A 17,700-nucleotide genomic window follows, 5' to 3' on the forward strand; every position below is an offset into this window, starting at 1 on the left:
TCTTTCCATCTTCTTTTAATACTTCCTGAATCATTTATAATTCTGCCTAAAGCATCCTTGATTTTAGCAACTCGAGGTTTAAATTTGTTCTTCAGCTCCTTGAGCTTAAGAAGTGCTGAACGAGTTGAACAATGACTAGGGAGGATAGAAGGAAAATTGATGCCTTTGACCTGTGGTGCTGAAGAAGAGTATTGAATGCACCATGGATTGCCAAGAACACAAACAGATTCAGCCTGGAGAGGGTTAAACCAAGTTGCTCCTTGGAGGCAAGGATTATGAGGCTTTGTCTGACATACTTTGGACATGTTGTAAAGAGGGAGAGATCCTTGGAGAGAGACATCATACTTGGGAGGGTGGAGGGATGGCGCAGAAGGGGAAGACCCTCTATGAGGTGGATTGATTCAGTGATGGGTAATTGGGATGGTTGTGTCAGAGGCAGTGCGATTGGCAGAGGATAGAGCAGGGTTTAGAGCTGTTGTACATAGGGTCGCTATGAGTCTCAAGCGACTCAACGGCACATAACAAACTTTAACTTCTCAAAGAAAATGAAATTACTTATTTCATCTTATATCTTGAGAAATGTCCTGCTAGGGAATAAGAGAGAAAAAACTAAATAGGCGAGTTCTGATGGCCTAGTGGCAAGAAGCTACACTGTAATCCCAGAGGTGCACGGTTCAAATCCACCAGATGCTCTGCTGGAAAAGGAGGACCATTCTCCTCCTGTACCAGTCAGGACTGATTTGATGGTACACACATTAAAAAAAAAGAGAGACACTAAATAGGTAGAAAAAGAATGACTGATAAGGCATTGGCAGAATTCAAATTAGTGAAATAGACCAGCTTATAGTGTATTCTTCTAAAATGTTCTGAAACCTTTTTGGTCAATTTAGATAAAATATGATTTGTTGTTAAGTCTCACATATAATGTTTATTTAAACATTAGTTGTTGTTGTTGTTAGGTGCCATCAAGTCGTAGACGACTCATAGAGATCCTATGAACAAAAGGCCTGAGCAGTGTCCGTACATAGAGTTTCCAGAGGCAAGCCATTTTGGAAGTGGATGCTGTTCCTACTTCCAGGAAACATTAGTAAATGATGTATTTTTAAGTGACTGAATAGGAATTTGAAATTTTTTCATAACTGTTTTCTAATAATAGTTTTTGCCTATATTATAAGTCCTTTAATCTCTTGGGAGAGGGAAATGGTTAAAACTTTAACAGAGATTGAGAAAATTTTGGAGTAGTATTTCTGATTTTGATTAAATGAAGTTCTATAATCCTATTTTTTTTAGCCATGCTCTCTAATTTCTAATAGCTTTAATACTTTGTAACTCATATTTGCCATATATTTCAGTTACAAACCAGTAGACCATAAACTTATCTGGCTGCCTTTACGGGAAGGATTTGAGGAACTTTTTGCCCAGACATTTTCCAAGAAGCAGAACTTTACATTTCTGGGACACATACAGACTTGTTACAGGCAAAAGCGGTGGCATGATCTCCTGAGACTAATGCAACATGTTCACAAGTCTGCTGTCAACAAGAATGGAAAAAAGAATGAAACTGGTAAGGATGTGACATGGGCTGCTGGCAGGAGAATAAGAGGTGGAGCATAGCAAGACTAGGAGAAGAATAAAAAACATTACCACTCAGAGCTTCATAAGCCTTGAGATAGAGATGATTCATGTTGCCCTGTTGCGGCTCTCTGGAGAAATATCTAGTAATGCTGATGTGCAGGTGATATGTAGTGATCAGTCTATGGAAATATTGATATACAGGTGCCACATAAATAAATCCCATTTTCTCAACCAAAGAGCTGCTTTCCTGAGAGCTGTATTCCACAGCCAAAGGCTGTTGGCAACTTGCCTAAATTCTCTGTGCTTCCTCATCAGTAATAGAAAATAAAAGTAACTACTTCACATGGTTGGTAAGAAGGATACATGAGTTAATTAGTATGATCCCAGCACAGAGTTAGCATTGTAGAAGTATACAAGTACTTAGACTTACTGCTTTCACACTTATTCTAAGAGGCTTGCCTTTGGTGTGAATTTCTTGTTAATGTGTGTTTAAAAGTTGTAATGAAGTTGTAAAGGTGGTACATAGGGCTAATAATCTCATGTGCTAACTAAAAGCTTAGAAGTTCGAGTTCGTCAGAGACACTTTGGAAGAAAGTTCTGACAACCTAATATTGAAAATTCAGACATTGAAAAACCCTATGGAGCAACAGCGCTGCTTTTAGACACACAATTACCATGGAGTCATAGCTCAACAACTGATTATTGTTAAATGATTGGATGTTTTACTTCTCAAGTGTGTGCTAAAGTCTTGAAATTATTCTTTTCTAGAATTACTCCTGAAGGAGAAGTGGGAAGTATTTGGTCTTAGACTCAACCATGCCCAACAACAGATGAAAATGACTGAAAATGCCCTTTTGTTTGCCTTTGTAGAGGTATTTTGTGTCATATATTTAGTTTTAAAAGAATGTTGATTTAAATGCATGTTTTATGAAGGCAGCTGTTTTGGGATCTTTTCATGTGGAGTGCTTTCTGTTTGTTTTTGGAAAATTTTAAAAAATACTCTATGGAACTTATAAAGCCTTCATGAGCACCCTTTTTTTTTCCTTAAACAGATTATTTTCCCCCTACATCTTCATTCACTCACGTTATATTTCATAAAATTGTTCCTATACATTGTGTTCTATAAAATTAATCATCATTTTAACCCTCCTTATTACCCTGTCTTTTCAGGTCTCCATCAGATCTTTCCCATTTCCTTTATTGTATGACCCTGTGATTTCCCCCTACCCCTTCTCATCTTTTTTGCTCCCACCCCCTCCCTAGTTGAACCTCCATGTGTTTTACTAGTTTTCCTTCTGTTTTTACAATAAGGGTCTTATACAGTATTTATCCTTGTGAGACTGAATTATTTCACTCAGCATAATGTATGAGCACCATTTTTTGTTTTTTAAAAGCTATAATTAAGAATAGTGAACCTTGTATTTTTTCATAGCCTTCTGTGTGTGAATAGGTGTATATGCGTGTGCATATATTTGAAGTAAAAGTAGAAAAGAACTATTTACTGGCATGAATCATTTAAAAAATAATTTTGTTATTGAGTTTATATACAGTAGCTATACTTTGCTTCACCAGTTTCTACATGTACTTTTCAGGAACATTGTTTGCATTCTTCAAGATGTGCAACTATTTTCTTTTTCTTAGTTGTTCCTTTTCCATTTACAAATTCACTGCTGTTTATGTTCTTACCTAATCTTTTGAGTTGCTATTTTTGACTTGAACTCATATAGTTCATGAAAGAGCATGATGCTCAAGGCATACTTTTTTTTTTTACTAGTAATCCTAAACTATAAAGACTTCAGGGTATATTTTTGGCTTAAGCTTTACAGATCATTTCTGAATGAAATAGTTTTCTATATTCATTCACATTCCATGGCTTCAGAAGGTTTAGAGTATTTGAGAATTTGAAATCAAAGAATCTGAAATGAGAATTTTCCCTTTTGTTACGGTACAAAAGTACAAAGAGGCTCAATTTAATAGTAAACAAACCATTTTTGATATATGATTGTTGTTGTTATGTGCCGTCGAGTCGCTTTTAACTCATAGCGACCCTGTGTATACAACAGCCCTAAACTCTGCTTTGTCTTGTGCCAATCGCACTGTCTCTGACACTCCCATCCCGATAACCCCAGTCACCGAATCAATCTACCTCATAGAGGGCCTTCCCCTCCTGCACTGTCCCTCTACCCTCCCACGCATAATGTCCTTCTCCAAGGACCGGTCTATATCATCATATGTATAATACATGATTAGGTTGTAAAAGTTTTTTTATTGCTTTAAAGACTGGTTGAAGAGAGAAAATCTCTTTGGGGTCAAACTTTTCTGTCAAGTTGAACGTGATTTGTAGCAGACCTTCCAATGGCTTTCTGAGATTCTAAAGGACACGGGAGGTGTTGATTCATCTTTCTCCCTTGAAGGAAGTTGCTGGAGTATTTGAACCACCAGAGAGGCATGACCTTTGGGTTAGCAGGCCAACTCACCCCAGAGTTCCCTCTCTTTGGGCTAGATCTGTGGAAATAGGAATTTAGGTTTTCAGGGATTGTCACAGGCTGATTTAAACAACTTTCTGATATTGGTACACTTACAACCTTAAGCCATATTTAGATACCTATAATTGCCTATTAGCCCACAGCTGAATACATTGTATTTTTGCTTTTATCTAACCATCTTTGTAATGAGAAAATCTAGTTTATTTTATCTTGGGCTGAAAGCTGACCCCTTGGCCCTTCTGGACATTTAAAAAAATCGGATCCAAACTCTGTGGACCTGAGGATAGCCATTTGGCAGTTAAGGTTAAGGACTGGGCTTGTCAAGTGGCAAAGGTTTGCCTCTGCCTCTGTTTTTAACCTTGGTTGTATATTTCTCTTGAATGTGCCTTTATTTAAAATTATTTCTTAACATTTTACTGTTTCTTTTTCTAGGGCACATTAGTTCAGGCTGTAAAGAAAGGAGAGTGGATCTTGTTGGATGAGATTAATCTGGCTGCTCCAGAAACATTGGAATGCCTGAGTGGTTTACTTGAAGGATCTTCCAGCTCGTTGGTATTGCTGGATCGAGGAGACACAGGTAGCACCACAGACTCTTGAGTATTTGACTTAGTGTTAAGCCTTTGGGCTCATTTAGAATCTTGCCACCTTAGATACAGTAAAAGTGAATCTGTAGTTTAACAGGATCTCCAAGTGATTATTTGTATAAACTGTCGATTCTGATTCAGTATATCTGGGATAGAAATGGAAATTCTGAGAAAGAGCTAGAATCAAAATGGAACCATTTTGAAGTCCTAGTGGAGAACAGAATTCTATTGGTTAGGTAGGTGAATTATGTGAATTTCCAATGTGATTTGTTGGTTAAGAACACACTAAAGTTGTTACTGTTCTGCAAAATGTTTTATATTATTATTAAGTAATATTAGGAATGCTGGGATGAATAAGATTTAATTTGTCATAAGGTGTACAGGTGGTTGGAACTGCATGTGCATTCAGTGACAGAATATTCACAAGTGAATAGATGATAAAAGAAATAAACAGTGGTGAACTGGTAAACATAAAAGATGGAAGAATGACAGCATATAATTTGGCTATTTATGTAGGAGTGGACAGTGTCAGAGAAAGCAAGGTTGATTTGCGTAGCCAGTACCTGCCTACAGCAGTGGTTTATAAGCCTGGGGTTCTGTGGAGTAAAAATTCTCTGGGGAACCTGTGTCTGGTCACTTGATTTTTATGAGCTCTTGAAAATGTGTGATTTTTCCCTTTACAGAGCCATTGGTTCGTCATCCTGACTTCCGCCTGTTTGCCTGCATGAATCCAGCAACAGATGTGGGCAAAAGAAATCTTCCACCGGGAATAAGAAACAGGTGAGGGGATGTGGCTTGATATTGGAAGTCCTTTTATTTGTTGATTAGAAATATAAGCTTCATAACATTGTACACAGTGCCTTAACATTCTTGGCTCTACAAGAAGGCTGTGATTTGTTACAGTGATTTGTTCTATTTCTCTTACTTTCTGTATGTAATAGTAAAGGAAACTCTGGAAATTTTCCTTAATATGATACTTAATGACTCATGGGTATGGTTGAAGGTAAAAGATTCTTTCTTCCTTCTCATTCTGCCTTGTAGCTTTTGGAAAATTTTTATACAACATTGGAAGTACATTTTAGAAGCATGTTGTTGTTGTTAGGTGCCTTCGATTCGTAGACGACTCATAGAGACCCTATGAACGAAAGGCCTGAGCACTGTTCATACAGAGTTTCTGGAAGCATACTCTTCTTTGAATCACGCTGATAATGTGTAAAAAGCCTTTTAAGATTTCTGTTTATGTCACTAAACGTTGACATAATAACATGGTACTTAGTACTTGATTTTTTATGTAATATTTGGGTACAGATAAATGACCATAGCTCCTAACTGTTTAATTCTGGTTTTGGAAATTTTTTCCTTCATTTGAAGTTTTAAAATATTGTCAAAAGTTTACTGGATTTGCCAGTAACTCCTCATCATAATTAAGAGTGTATATTCAAACCAATGGTCATCATTACTCTCTGTGGAGAGAAATTGAAAGCTTTCCTTGAAGGATCCCTGAAGGGTTAATGGCCATGTTGAGGAGTATGCTGTACAAGGAAATGGTGCAGGAACCCTGAGGCTCTTCATGTGAGGGACCCTTAGGAATATCAGGGCTGCACATGGTTCTGACTTTGTTTCAGGAATTGCTCTACATCTCTGATAAGCTGTTTTACTCCTAAAGGGTTAAGCTTCCTGAGAAAAATTCTGAAAGCTACGGAATAGTTCCAGGTATACCCCCTGGAACACTTAAAGTCAATAATCTTTTATCAGACTTATTTAACCATTGCATTTGCAAGTCAAAATATAGTGAGAGAGAACACAGAGTCTCAGGTAGTTTAAAATAACTTGCTCCAGCCAATATATTTTCCATTTCTCTGTACCCTGAAAGATGTGTACATACACTTAAGCACCATGAAGAATGTGTATGTGCACTTCAGCATATTCCTCTCTTTGTGCTATCTTAATAATTGTAGCTTTACAATAAATATGAGATTCAGCTCTAAATTGGTGCTGCCAGTCTAACAGAGCTCAGCCCTTCATCTTAAAAAAAGTTTATTTGATTTGAATTTTAGACACTACAGGAAAGTTTGTATTTTCTCTTCCTTTAAACATTTTATTATTGATTATGAAGAAAGTGATTACTTATATACATTCTTATTACACTTATACACCTTCTTAGAAGAGGCTGAATACACAATTTTATAACAGTTACACTATAAGAATAGTATTTCTGAAACTTAATGGTATATAAATATTAATAAAGGTAGTATTTTTGGTGACATCTGCAATACCTTTTATTTTGTGTAGTCTGTACAAGTTGAAAGGCTTTTGTGTTTTTGTTGCATGTGGTTAAAATGAGCTTACATGTCAACTGCTATTTGCTGTTTTTCTTTTGTCAGAACAACAACATTACCTAAAAAACGTTGTTATTATGCATTAATTACCTTACAGGTTCACCGAACTGTACGTAGAAGAATTGGAAAGTAAAGAAGACTTACAAATTCTTATCGCTGACTATCTGAAAGGATTGAGTGTAAGCAAGAGCACAGTGCAAGGAATCATAAAGTAGGTTCTTTTGGAGTATCTGTAAACTTTTCCTCAAACATAAAAAAATATGTATCATGAATATTTACATATATATTAATTTTTTTTTAACTAGAGAAGATGGATGACAACTTTTTTATATTTTCCTAAGGAAATATAATAAGAAACTATGAATTGCTACTACCTGTGGAAACAATTAGATAATGTCTTCCTAATTCTGTATTCATAGCTAAGAATTTTAATTTCTAGAGACAATAAAATGACTTGTATTTGGATCTATTTTGATGAAGTTTTACTTTCCTAGCTATAATTTGTATACTAACTGAATGAAATATAGGGAGGGAAAAGGTTAATATAATCTGGTCATATTTGAAGATTTTTTTATGCTTATTTGAGGAGACAGATTGTGTTTGGAAAATTGGATGGTCAACAAAAGAGAGGACCCTCAAGTCACACAGTGACTGCAGCAGTGGGCTCAAGTATATTAGGATGATGAGGATGGCACAGGATAGGACAGGGTTCAGATCTGTTGTTCATAGGGTTGCTATGCGTTGTACTCGACTCAGTGGCCCCTAACAACAAGAACATCTTGTAGATGTGTAGAGTATTCATGTGGCTTGTTTTTTTGTATGCCATATGCAAAGAGTATAATCCTTTTTTTATTATTATTGGATAGTCTGAATTCTAATATTGAGCTTTCCAGAAATTAATGATGTCATCTTGACCAAATCACTTTAACTTTATGTCCTCTGGAAGGAAGTAATAGAGTAGGCTAAAAGGCTGAAATAGAGTCATACTAGCACTTTACTGGTTATTTCTGTGGTTTGTTAATTTATTTTTTAATAAAAAATTATTTTTGCATGGTCAGGAGCTAGAAATACAACTGTCAATAAGGAAAACAAAATTCTGATTCTTTAGAAGTGAAGATAATGGATTAAAGATAGGTAATATAGCATTCGAAAAGATATGTAATAAAGCAATTATAATTAATGCTAGAAAACAAAGTATTTGAATGATTGAATGGAAACCAGTTAAAAAAAGATATGTAATATAATTTTCTGTTGTGATAAGTGAAGAAAGGTAATAATTTTTAAAGTAAGGCAAGTTAAAGAATGAAGTCTAAACATTTTATTTCAGATTGATTATTCAAGGGTTAGTAAGGAGGCATTTGTTTAAAGTGTTTTATAACGAAACCTGGGTGGCACATTGGCTAAGCTTTGAGCTGTCAAACTATTAATGGTTCAGACTCACCATTGCCTTTGTGAGAAAAAAAAAATTAATTTAGTAAAAATCACAGAGAAACCCTGTGAGGCAATTCTACTCTATCATAGAGGGTTGCTGTGAGTTAAAATTAACTCAGTGTTAGGGAAAAAAAACAACAGAATAATTTAACACAGTCACACCCTAAAATTGAAACACTTCTTGTTTACACAAGAATATTTGGATGAAAGGAAAAATATGTAGTGTTAAAATTCAAGAAGCTGGGGATAGAGCAGTCTGGCTTGAGATGAAGGAGTGCATGAAAATCCTCTATTGAAAAGTAGATTCTTTCCGAATGCTCATTGGTAATATGTTGCTAGATTGCAAAGATGCACCCCAAATTCCACTTAGGTTGACTATTAATTGTGAAATTGCATTTTGGTTAGAATTGACCTTATGTATTTGAGGACAGGTTTTTAAAATTTGAGACTCTTTGTGTTTCATTCTGAAATTTTCAATTTACAGTTCTATGTATTTATCAAATGTCACAGTGGTAATAGAAATGGCCAGATCTTCATACTCTGATTATAGCCATATATTTATAGCCTTTTAAAATGTCATGGTTTATTCTGTCTCTGTCTGTTACCATTATAGGTTGCATAGGAGCTTTATTTGTCTCTTAAGTTGGAACTGACTTTGGATTTGGATTCCATGTCATTCATTTTCTTTATAGGCCCCCAAATGACTTACTATATTTTCTGTAGTAGACCGAATTCTCTGACTTTTTTGCCTGAAAAATTGTACCTTGCATTTCTATTTTCCAAGGGAAGTTGATAGATCTTAATTTCATAATTTGGAAAGATCACCCTCTGAGTTTGTGACTGAGTCCACTGCCATTGAGTTGATTCTGACTCTTGGCAACACTGTAGTAGCATTGCCCTGTAGGTGTCCCAAGGCTGTAATCTATAAAGCTGATTCTTCTGAGCAATGTCTGGTGAGTTTAAAATGTTAACTTCTTTGTAACCAGCCAAGTGCTTTAACAGTTGTCCAAGAGAGCTTTTTGAATAGTTGACAGCAGATTTAAAAAGATGCCTTGATAGGTGCAGGCCAGCGTGTCCTTGGACTTAGAGAGCGGGACGTCCGGTGCCTGAGCGTTTATCTTGGGGTTGTGCAGGACTATAGAGTGACTTCAAAATGTGTGGTGTTGAGAAGGGCAAGAAAATTTTTGTGCAGAAGTGTGCCCAGTGCTACACCATGGAGAAAGGGGGCAGGCACAAGACTGGGCCGAACCTGCATGGTTTATTTGGGCAGAAGACTGGTCAAGCCCCTGGATTCTCTTATACAGATGCCAATAAGAACAAAGGTATCACCTGGGGAGAAGATACACTGATGGAGTATCTGGAGAATCCCAAGAAATACATCCCTGAAACAAAGATGATCTTTGCTGGCATTAAGAAGAATGGTGCTTATACCACCTCATAAAAATGATTATGGTAGAGGAGCTGTATTATTGGCACAGATTTGTAAATTATATGATTATAAGGCTTTATGAGAATTAAAAAATTGTATATAGAGTATGAAAAAAAAAGATGCCTTGATAAGTTTTGATGAATGCTTAAAGGAGATGTATATAAGCTCAACTGCAAAAGATTATTAAAATGGTCTTTGGATCTTTTCTAGAGCAAGGAACAGCAACAAAATAATGACTGGTTAATAATGTCATTTGAATTGTATTTTCTTTTCAGCTTCTACACAATTGTTCGGAAGGAATCTGGGACCAAATTGGTGGATGGGACTGGCCACAGACCTCATTATAGCCTTCGGACTCTCTGCAGGGCCCTGCGATTTGCAGCCTCTAATCCGTGTAGCAGCATCCAGCGTTCACTTTATGAGGTATTTATGTACAAAACCTACCTTTGGAGAGGGGCTTGATGGTTAGGCTTATTACCATAGGAAGGAGCTGTAGGCATGCAGCCAGGTTTATCGTTGCTTCCAGTATTACCTCAGTATACTCCATATCAGAACAACCCTGAATTTTTTTCATCCTTATCACATTTAAAAGTTCTGGGAAACTGTATTAGACTACAGGTCTAATTTTTTTCTTGAAATAAATTTGTCCATTACTGCAGAAAAGTAATTAATGTTATGCATACTTGTGTTTTTTTCTAGGGCTTTTGTTTGGGTTTCTTAACACAGCTTAACAGGGCATCACACCCAGTAGTTCAGAAGCTCATTTGTCAACACATCATCTCTGGCAATGTTAAAAGTCTACTGAAGCAGGTATGTTATATTTTTATTTCTGACTGCTCATTTAGCATAAATCTTAAAAGCTAGATTTATCAAATTTTCAGCAATTTGGTATTAAGAAAACTTTTTAAAATTATAAATGTAATCTATTGCAAAAATTTTAACATTACCAAAATGTATCATTACATAGAATTTAAGTTTCCCATACTCCTGCTCTTCAGAGATAGAAACTTCATAAATAGTACTTATGGTTTAAATTATGCATTTTATTTTCTTTCATTCAAATTTTGATAGGTATACATGCCTCTGGCTTTATTCAGGTAAATTCTACTATATACATACATACATATACACATATACGTACATAAATACATACTGCAATCCCAAAGGCATGCAGTTTGAATTCATCAGCTGCTCTGCAGGAGGATGGGAAGTCTCCTCCTTTGCAATTAACAGCTTCTGAAAACCTGCTGGAGGGTCATATATGGGTTGATTCCAACTCAGTGGTACTCAACAACAACAAGTGGAAACATAAAAATGGTCAATAGCATCTCTTCTTTTTACCTAGCTGTATCTTGAGTATTTTGTTCCAGAGCTTTCTGTGCTGTGCTTTTTCAGTGGCTTGGATAGTGGCACTATAAGTGCATTATGATTTATTTACCTGGTTTTCTTCTGATTTTTTTATTTCCCCCTAACATAAACAACAAATGTTTTCTAACAGAGTAAAGTACAGAATAGCATAGTACTGAAAAAGTCCAAGAGAAACTGGCCTGCCCCTTGGTTTGTTTATACATTGATTGTTTTCTCTTAAGAGAGAACCTTTGGAACTTAAAGTTCTTTAGACTCAATCTTTTTAACAAAATTACTCATTTTGTGCATGAAGAAGTATTTGACAGACTATAGACTATAGACAAGGTGGACCAAAGACTTGTGTTTTACTCCAGCAACAGTTTTTGCTCATTTATTGTGTGTTCTTTGTCATCACCATAAAAGCTTAAAGTTGTTCTTTTCTACTGCCCGCTAACATCTTACAGAAGCCTTTGAAACAGTGTCTAGAATTTTGCCCTCAAATCAGAAAAATATTTTAGAAATACTTTTATGTGGTTCTAATTTTTTTTTTTTTTATTTTATTATTTTTGTGTGCGTGTACCGTCAAATCAGATCTGACTGGTACAGGAGGAGATTGTCCCTCCTTCCCTGGCAGAGTATCTGGTGGACTCGAACCATGCGCCTCTGGGATTGTAGTTGCAGCTCCTTGCCACTAGGCCACCAGAGCTCCCCTGTGGTTCTAATTTTAAACATTTTTAATGTATTTTTTAAAGTGGCAATTTTGTGTCATTGATATTCACCATATTGGAAAGAACACTCCATTTTCCACAATACAGTTTTGAATAGCGAAGTTTCTCTGGCGGGTCCATTTTCTTTTTAATGTCGCCTTTGGAGATTAAAAATGTAGTGTACACTGGTATATTCACACAATGAAATACTATGCTGCAATGAAAAACAGGGAACTCATGAAATATTATACAAATGGGTGACCCTGGAGGATATTATGCTGAGTGAAATATCTCAGTCACAAAAAGACAAATACTGCATAATACCAGTGTTATAAAAGAGAACTGACATCAGGGTTGGGGGGAGACTGACAAAGAGCGGATAAATAATGTATACTGAATTGAAAAAGATGAGGGAGAGAACTATTTAAAAGGGATGTGTAATGAGGTATTTTGTCATGCCAGTAGTCCAGAACGAAGACTGCACAGTGGAGTGGACTTGAGGGGAGGGATTGTATAACGATGGGAGAATTTTTCAAAGAGAAGAGCAAATGGGGGGTAGGGGTGGGCACGGAGAAAAGTGCAACAATGAATGAATGGAAATCCAAAGTCTCTGTAAACTTTCATTAAAATTAATAATTAAAATAAGTTATGTATAGCACTAGCCTTTTTGGTTTATATATGGTATACATGTTTTGGATCAAAATACTTACCATGAGTGAGAATTTTGATAGGTGGGAAAGAGAATACAATCATAAACAATTTGAGAAATTATTTTGATTTACCCCCAAAATCACCTATCTCATGCAGTTTTAAAGTTTTGCCATTTTGCTTCCATCTAAAAAATGTATTTTTTTGAGACTCTTTTGCCCTTGAATTTTAATTCTGAATGAATCCTGGGGAAAGATAGCATTCTTTTTTAACTTTTTATTTTGATTTGTATAAAAGTTTTCAAAAAGATTGTATTTCATTCATATATTTATATACATGTTGTTTAGTAACATTGGTGACAATCCACAGCACTCTTCCACTGATTCTGTGGTTCTTTTTTCCACTCTGTCTTTTGCCATGCTACTCTGTGAGCTTTGTTCCTTGGAAAGAACTGCTCATGTGAACTGGTATGGTTAATTGTTCTGGGCACTGAGCACCCTCCTGGTTCTGTTAGTTACTGTATAGATCTATTCATTGTTTGACTGAACATTATCTCACAGGCATGAGTGCAGTCCTAGGCTCAAAAAGGTAACTGAGGACTGCGGTCTCAGGTTTCTACCAGTCTCCTGTGAGACTGACTTTTTTTTTGTTTTGAATTTTATTTTACACGTATATACTCCATCCAGGGTCTTCTATTACAATTCCTTCTAGAATTGTCAGCAGTTGTAGCTGGGCCTCATGTAGTTCTGGACTCAAGGTCATGTTGATGTTCATGAGGTCTGTGAGTGCTCTGTGCTAATTGTTTTGATGTCTCTGATTTTTTTTCCACTTTTCTGTCCAGACAGAAACCACTGGTTGGTCCTTAACTGACTGATTCAGAACATTGTCTTCGTAGACTGTATTATACTAATTGACCTTAATGTCCTCTGAGGCTATCAAAGTAGAATTCTTGGTAACAACTTTATTTAAAATAGTTGTCTTGCACTGTGTGCTATATTTGTGTTTTGTCTTTTAGCCAATTCCAGAACCAAAAGGAGGCCGACTTATCCAAGTTGAAGGTTACTGGATATCAGTGGGAGACAAAGAACCTAGAATTGATGAGACATATATTCTTACATCTTCCGTCAAGCTGAACCTAAGAGATATAGTCCGAGTGGTCTCTGCCGGGTGTGTGGACTATTGTTTTTCTGATCTGAGTTTCTTCTGGCATACCCATTAATAACATTCTAGTCTAACTTCCTTAACTTTCAAAGTATTGCTCTTCTGCTCTTTTGCTGAGTAATTTTCTTTTTAAAGTCATTTTTGTGACTTTTCTTCTGGAATGTAGTATTTCTAGTTGCATTTTCAGTAGGAACAATTCTGATGCAGACAGTTTGCCCATCCATCTAAAGTTGTTTTGCGGTATTGCGTTAATGAACACTTGTCCCTTGTTTGATAAATGAGTACAACTTACTGTTTGCCATAATTAGTGTGAGAGATGCTGGAGTATTTGGTTTCAATATTATCCCAAGATGGAAAGTTCTCAGGGTTTAAGAAATGTTCTATTAGTAGTGTGTAGGTACATATAATTTTTAAAAATGATTCTATTATCAAAAAATCCTTCCTTTTATTAATTCTAGTTTCTTTCCTTTTTTTTCTCTACTCCTGCCCCTCTGTCCCTCAATTGATTATTTACTCATCTTTTAAAGAACCTACCCAGTACTGATTCAGGGAGAGACATCAGTTGGTAAGACAAGCCTGATTCGGTGGCTGGCTGCAGCTACTGGGAACCATTGTGTGCGAATTAATAATCATGAACACACAGATATTCAGGAATATATTGGTTGCTACACATCTGATGCCTCAGGGAAGCTTATATTTAAAGAAGGTAAGCTAATGTTGTGTTCTGTAGGTTGAATTTTCATGCTTGCAAAGCCATTTCCTAAATTATATTCTTTAGACTTTCTGATTGAAGCACATGGACCACTGTCATAACTGCTGAAGAGGGATAGGGAGGGTTGTCGCTGTATTACAAAGTAATGAGTGATGGTTAAGAACTTGGCTTCCTTTGAGTATTGCTGCTATTGTTAGTGGTTCATGGCACTCAGAGCCAAGTTTTAAAGAGTGTTGTTAAATTGCCGCACCATTTCTGAGAGATTCAAAGGAATAGGGTGAGCATTGGACAAGGGAAAACCTAGAGATAACAGGTGCGAGAAACCATGATGTAAGGTAACTGAATTACAGGAGGTAATAATAAACAAATGGGAAATGGATTTCTGAGCCTTGATTCCTCTTCAGTGAGAAATAAAAGGACTATTTTCATTGTAAATTGTGGGTATTTTCAATATGAAATTCACAGTTTATTGTGAGGCAGGACTAGCCACAAAGCATAGTTTGCCTTGACATTTTAATGAGAATTGAGAATTTATTGATGTGTCTAAAACAATTTAAAAGTTTTTGAGTGATATGTGCACTAATTTTCAGTGTTCCTTGCCCCCTTCTCAAGGTGTTCTTATTGATGCAATGAGAAAAGGCTACTGGATTATTTTAGATGAATTAAATTTGGCCCCTACCGACGTGTTAGAGGCACTAAACCGACTCTTGGATGATAACCGCGAATTACTCATAACGGAAACACAAGAAGTTGTTAAAGCACATCCTCGCTTCATGCTTTTTGCCACTCAGAATCCTCCTGGGCTTTATGGCGGTAGAAAGGTATGTAGCTCTTCCTTGGTAAGAGTGAGATGTTTTGTACATTTTTTGGAAGGTTTTCTTTTTCTGGTGAATAACAAGGTCTTCATTTGGAACTTAGTCCATTTTTTAACACCTTATTCTTTTCCTAGGTGCTTTCTCGAGCCTTCAGGAACCGGTTTGTGGAACTGCATTTTGATGAATTGCCTAGTTCTGAGTTAGAAACAATCTTGCATAAGCGGTGTAGTTTACCACCCTCCTATTGCAGCAAGTTGGTTAAAGTAATGCTGGACCTTCAGGTATTTCACCTACCCATCACTTAGCTTACTTTCAAATGGAATGTGTTGATTTGATTTCATGACAGCTCTTTTTGATTTGAAACAAAAGTCCAGCTTCTCCCAACCTTCCAGTAGTAAGGACCTTCATGTGTTCTTTTAATACTCATGTTTTGTGTGTTTAACATCTAAATTTCTGAAATTTTGTGAAATTCATGTATCTAATAATTGTAATATTCATATATGAGACATTCTAGCCTTGAGTGAGTAGAATTGAGTATATTCATTGTCAGCTGACAAGCTGCCATTATTCCATTGTATGGGCCTAAATGTTTGTTCATCAGAAAGTATAGATAGATGGTCGAATGACTTCTTTAGTAAGTTTTATGTATTTTATCATTATGATCTAATATTCTTACAACTTTTATTAATATTTATATTACTGTATTTTTCTGTATGACTTGAGATATTGAAATTCCACTGCTCATTTATATTCTTTATTAGCACATGAATTTGAATATTGTTTTCAGATGATTATCTCCCTCCCACTTATATTTCTTATTTTTAAATTAATCGTAATTAGCAGAATGAAATAATTTTAATGAGAGCTTAAGTTTGTAAAGGAACTTTTCTAGCATAGGATATAACATTGTATCAGGCTGCTTAACTAAAAGCTCAGTGATTTGAATCCACCAGCTGATCCTTGGGAGAATGAAGACCATATTCTTTCATTAAGATTATAGTGTCAGCAACCTAATGGAGAGCCTGTGACTTGGAAATGATGGCAGTGGGAATTTAATTTGTTGGGAATTTAATGTACTTTGTTTTACATTCCTGCCATTTAGTACAACTAATGCCCTTTTTAATTTGTTTTGATGATCTAATAGTCTTATCGCAGAGGTTCTTCTGTGTTTGCTGGAAAACATGGCTTCATCACCCTTCGTGATCTGTTCCGATGGGCTGAAAGGTACAGATTGGCTGAGCAGACTGAAAAGGAATATGACTGGCTACAGCATTTAGCCAATGATGGTATGTTTTCTGTCAAACTATAATTATGCCAAATGTCAAACATTTTTGTTAAAACAAATCTTGCCTTAAATTATGGTTAATATGCACATTTTACCAAGTATTTCACAAACAGCTCTTTTCCCCTTTAGTCCTGTCTGCTATGTAAATGGTCCTGGCAGGCCTCTTTGCTAGTACAAATTGGTAGCTCAGGTTTTCTCACATTTAGCATCAGATGGCCACATGTATATGCCAGGATATGAGCTCACCATCATTTCAAGTCCAAGCTGGTGATTGGTGGTAGCTTGTGGACCTTTTCTCTGAACAGCATGGTGATCATGGTTACCTACCTGTGCTTCTGCTTTATGCAGATATGAAAGCCTGATGTCAGGTAATATCTGAACTCCCAAGAGAAGGCACTTACATTGTCTGTGACTGATGCTTATTTTTATTTAATCCATATGAAGAATTTATATGTTCCTTTTAGTGATAGAAAGCATTTTACAGTCTTATATGAAAGGTACTGTTGAATTATGAATAAAGTAGATAAATAAGGAGCAGAAATAAAACTGAATTTTATTTACTTTATTGGTAATGAATAGCCAGAGGGAAGAGCACAGTTTTGAAAGCTTTTTATTGTTGTAAACACCATTATGTGAGTAAAGTGCACTAACACTGTGTAAGCCCGATGAATTTTACGTAGGTACCCACCCATGTCAATACCATAATTTAGAATATTATCAGCACTTTAGCAGATTTCTTCATGTCTTTTGCCAGTCACTCACTTCCTCTGTAAATAACCATTGAATAATTTCTGTCTGTTCCTAAGCTTCACCTAAATGGAGTCATACAGTATATACTATTTATTATCTACCTACTTTCACTCCACCTAATACGAGATATAACCAATCCTTTTACACACACACACACACACGAGCGCTTATGGCATAGTTCATAGAGAGTTTTGCTGCTAACCCAAAGGTTTCTTGTCTCTGACAGTTCAAATCCATCAGCCAGTCATCTAAGTAATCTTTGCAGTTTACAGCCTTGTAGACCCAAAGGAAGGTCAGCTGTGAGTGGGCTCTAACTCAGCTCTAATGAACTGAATTGAGTTGCTTATCCAACTACTTAATTCTTTTAATTGTGTTATAGCCCCTTGTATGGAAGTGTTGTTGTTGTTAAGTGCCATCTAGTCGCAGGTGTC

At 36.1% G+C, this 17,700-nt stretch overlaps 1 protein-coding gene across 1 annotated transcript in view; it reads left to right on the forward strand.

Annotated features, from left to right (window-relative positions):
* Positions 1–17,700, forward strand: part of MDN1 (MDN1, midasin homolog (yeast)) — a 177,239-nt gene that overhangs the window by 34,777 nt on the left and 124,762 nt on the right. The window contains exons 16-27 of the mRNA XM_006881247.1: positions 1,353–1,564; positions 2,344–2,447; positions 4,494–4,638; positions 5,329–5,425; positions 7,082–7,195; positions 10,120–10,267; positions 10,544–10,654; positions 13,562–13,713; positions 14,235–14,413; positions 15,032–15,240; positions 15,369–15,515; positions 16,379–16,520. Coding sequence (XP_006881309.1) covers positions 1,353–1,564; positions 2,344–2,447; positions 4,494–4,638; positions 5,329–5,425; positions 7,082–7,195; positions 10,120–10,267; positions 10,544–10,654; positions 13,562–13,713; positions 14,235–14,413; positions 15,032–15,240; positions 15,369–15,515; positions 16,379–16,520 — 1,760 coding nt within the window. The remainder of the gene's footprint in view (positions 1–1,352; positions 1,565–2,343; positions 2,448–4,493; positions 4,639–5,328; positions 5,426–7,081; positions 7,196–10,119; positions 10,268–10,543; positions 10,655–13,561; positions 13,714–14,234; positions 14,414–15,031; positions 15,241–15,368; positions 15,516–16,378; positions 16,521–17,700) is intronic.

This window comes from Elephantulus edwardii, unplaced genomic scaffold, assembly GCF_000299155.1.
Source record: "Elephantulus edwardii isolate Elephantulus edwardi_28Jun2011 unplaced genomic scaffold, EleEdw1.0 scaffold00013, whole genome shotgun sequence".
NCBI classification, from domain to species: domain Eukaryota; kingdom Metazoa; phylum Chordata; class Mammalia; order Macroscelidea; family Macroscelididae; genus Elephantulus; species Elephantulus edwardii.